Raw genomic sequence first — 3,625 nt, 5'->3', positions numbered from 1 at the left:
CGGTTCAGATTTGATAAGCTTAGGGTACTCATCAAAGCAATAAGTACTGAAACTGGTTCCATGTAAGTGATGTTACACATAAATGTGTCGGGTTTCAAGAATTGAGGCATCGGTTAATACGTAATCTGATGAAGCTTTGAAGGCGTGATTTTTGAGGCAAATATAAATACGCCTTCAAATTTTCAAATTTCTTTGCATACCAGTCATCTTATATTCAATTTTTTTTAGCACATATTATACTCAAATTTAAGTTCTGAAATGAGAATAAACTTTCTTAAAAAATAAGACGTAACTAGTCAAATTTCATCAATGTGATCTAACTAGAAGGAGCTTATGCAGTAAAATAGTTTCATTTGTTATCAAGCATCAATCTTTCACATTCTAGTTCGCCCTTAACATAAGTCTACCTGACAAGAACATAACAGACAAGAGACTAATTAAGGGAGCGATTAATAAACTCTCGAATAAAACGAGTCGCAAAGTTCAACCTTCTTAAACTTATGAAGAAAATCCACAAGATAATGCAAATCTTATGCTTGCTGATTTGAGTGCGACGGAGGCATGCCAAGTTGTTCTAGCCGCGAGTATCGAAGAAAATTCACTTGATAAACTGCTAGCTGGGAAGAAAATTTAGAGAGTAACCCTCGAAAATTGTGGTTCTTATATGCAACTTTTTGTGCATATTCTTTCTTAAGTTGCCTCAGCTTATAGCTTAAAGCTTCATTCAGTTCTGCAGGCAAGGGAAGAATTAGTGTATTATTCATATGCCAAGAATCTTTGCGCACTAAATTCAAGTAATTAATGTGGTTTTTCCTATAACTTCAAGAATTTTGGAAGCAAAATATAGAATAGTTCGATAAATTTTATTCTAATAACAATCTTTATTTGATTAATGGCAGAAAACAAACCCCACTTGGAAAATCTGGAACAATACATCAAGTACCTTCTCTAAGCTTAGCTGTTTCTTCCATAAACTCTATCTCACGTAAGATCCCCTTCTTCTTAGCTTTCAGGTCCGAATTTTCCGTCTGCAATAGATGGGAAGTAGAATCGATCAAAGGAACATGAGGTAATGAATCAGATAACTACTAAATTAAGGGCACCATCATTTATCCTTTTACAGCCTTTTTTTTCTCCAAAGGCAGCGGAGCCTCTCCTCTTCCCTTTCCATCATCTTCCTTCGTTTTTTTTTTCCTTCTAACTATTGGATTAATACTTTTCAACAGTTTAGATTTTAAATTTTTTATAAATTTTCTATAATTTTTTTTAAAATATTTAGTGCATTTGCAAACCATTAGTATTAAATGTTAACTGCTTGTAATTTATTATTTATTTATTTTATAATTTAATATTTTAATAATAATTTTAGAAAAATTTAAATCTCAGCCGTTGAAATATTAATCTAAGGGATAGAAAAAGGAAGAGGAGGGAAGAGAAGATGAGATGTTCCGAACTGGAACTGGTAGATAAGTCACAAATTAAGCATCACTTAAATGTGTGCTCTATACTCCAAGTAGCCATAATTAATAGGAGCGAGTATGTGTGGGTCTTCTCTTCTATAGGGATTAAATATTGTCTAAATAAATCATATATTTATTATACAATTTGTCATTCATACGTAGCGTGCGTACTTATAACTAAATTTCATGCTCAATATGAATGAAGTTTATGATAATCTTTTAGGTAATGCAAGAGTTTAATTAGATATATGAAAAGTCTGCTATTAAAGAAAAATAAGAATATAATTAAATAAACACGTCAAATGATTCCTGAAATCAAAACTTTTTTTTTTTTTAAGAAAACTCAAATGTGTATTCTATACCCCAAGTGGCTAAAATAGAGGTGACTATGTATTGGTCCTCTCTTCTATTGGGACGGAGGGTTAGATACTATAAAGAAAAACTTATATTTGCTATATGATTTGTTACATGCACGCAGCATACGTATATAGAACTGAATAAATTTCATGCACAATATGAATAAAGTTTTGATAATCCTTTAGATTCGGCTCGTATTTAACTAGATATATAGAAAGTTAGTTTTGAAAAAAAAAAAAAAAGAATACACCTAAATAAACAAGTTATACGATTCTTCAAATTAGAACTACTTTAAAGAAAACTTGGATAGGAAAGCTATGTCTCTTTTGAGATAAATTGAAAATTGTTTTCAACATTTAAAGCTAAGAAACCTTTGTTATACACAGACCTTGGTTTTCGCAAGCTTGACAGAGATCTCAGTTGACTGTGCTTGAAGTATCTGCACCTTCTTCTCTAGATCCATTGCGTAACGAGTCCTCCTTTCTTTAGACCGAGCAGCAGATTCCCTATTTGCAAGAATCCTATACACAAAACACTCATTATCATCAATTAATACTCAAGAATCAAATTCGCATTGCAAATCATACTATTCACACAAGCCGTGATTTATGTAATTCATACTAATTTTCATTCCGTATATACATGCCAGATTTTTAAACATGTTTAGCATCTGGTTCAACTTATATTTGTGTGCCTCCAACTTCACCACTTGTAGTATTATTTTTCATTAAGAATGACACTAGATTTTCTTAAGCGATTTAAGAAAACAAAAGACGAAGTTTACAGTAGTATCAAACTGGGGTTCTTTTTTTTCATTTTGTTGAAAACTGGGTGTTCTTTGAATGAAGAATTTGTACCTATAAAGTGAAAACAAATTGATTATTACATATAAATATACAGTAAAATATGAAGATATAACCGATAAAAAGAGAAGCATCTTTATCAACCTCTTAGCTCGCTTGGGATCTAACATAGCTACTTTGGTGATCTTATCAATAGGCATGGCTTTTTTCACTTCATTTGCTATAGACACATCAACCTCCGTGGACACAGTAGTTGAAGCATCCATGTAAACAACCTGCGCCTGATTCACCACCGGATTCACCGGAATAGCATCATTCCCTGCAAGATTCTCGGTTGCTCCAATGAAATCTCCACCGCCTGTGATGTAGTCCATGAAAGGGGAGTCCATAGACAAGCTCTGGATTTGGTCCCCAAGGGACCCTAGTGGCATGTTGAGCCTGGAGTGTAGGTAGCTCAATTCCTCTGGCGAAAAATCAGCGGTAGTGGGCAACTCCACCGATGTGGTTGGGTCAATGGAAAGGTCGGGAAGCGGAGGAAGAGGGTCATCAATAAAGTCTACGTCAAAAGGCTCAAATGGAGCCAGCTTATTGTAGCTGGTAATTCTGGAGTTACTGTCAGAGTGGGGCCTAAAGTGGTGGGAGCCCAGCGGGGGAGTCTCCAGCCTTTGTCCGGCTTTCACTGGAGGCACTGGTGCTGTGGTGATTGACGACATAGTGAAGGGATCCATAAGCTTTCGTTTGAGGAAGGAGGAAGAAAAGCTTTCAATTGGCTTGGGATGAGTGGCTTCATAACCAAAGTGAAGGGTTTCTTATATAGAAAAATACCTCACATAATTCCTTCCCAAGAAAAACTCACATATTCCTAGAAATTATGTTTGACTTTATAACTACCATATAAAAATTTGTCTTTAATTACATATACGACTATAATAATAATAACAATAAATGTAAATTTTTAATTTATATTCGATAAAAATTCAATTGAATTTATTACATTAAGAATTC

The 3,625-nt window shown here is 33.9% G+C and overlaps 1 protein-coding gene across 1 annotated transcript; it reads right to left on the bottom strand.

Annotated features, from left to right (window-relative positions):
• Window positions 1-530: 530 nt before the first annotated feature.
• LOC114755479 (transcription factor VIP1-like) lies at window positions 531-3,333 on the bottom strand. Its single transcript, XM_028944356.1, has 4 exons — window positions 2,765-3,333; window positions 2,206-2,338; window positions 944-1,028; window positions 531-730 (listed from the first exon to the last, which is right to left on the bottom strand). The coding sequence occupies exons 1-4, from the start codon at window positions 3,331-3,333 to the stop codon at window positions 531-533; spliced, it is 987 nt and encodes a 328-aa protein (XP_028800189.1).
• Between the last annotated feature and the right edge of the window lie 292 nt (window positions 3,334-3,625).

This window comes from Neltuma alba, unplaced genomic scaffold (genome assembly GCF_004799145.2).
Source record: "Neltuma alba isolate B1F8T4 unplaced genomic scaffold, ASM479914v2 tig00010272_pilon, whole genome shotgun sequence".
In the NCBI taxonomy this organism is placed as follows: Eukaryota; Viridiplantae; Streptophyta; class Magnoliopsida; order Fabales; family Fabaceae; genus Neltuma; species Neltuma alba.
The sequence above is the reverse complement of the archived record's forward strand: the minus strand, read 5'-3'. Positions and strand labels throughout refer to the sequence as shown.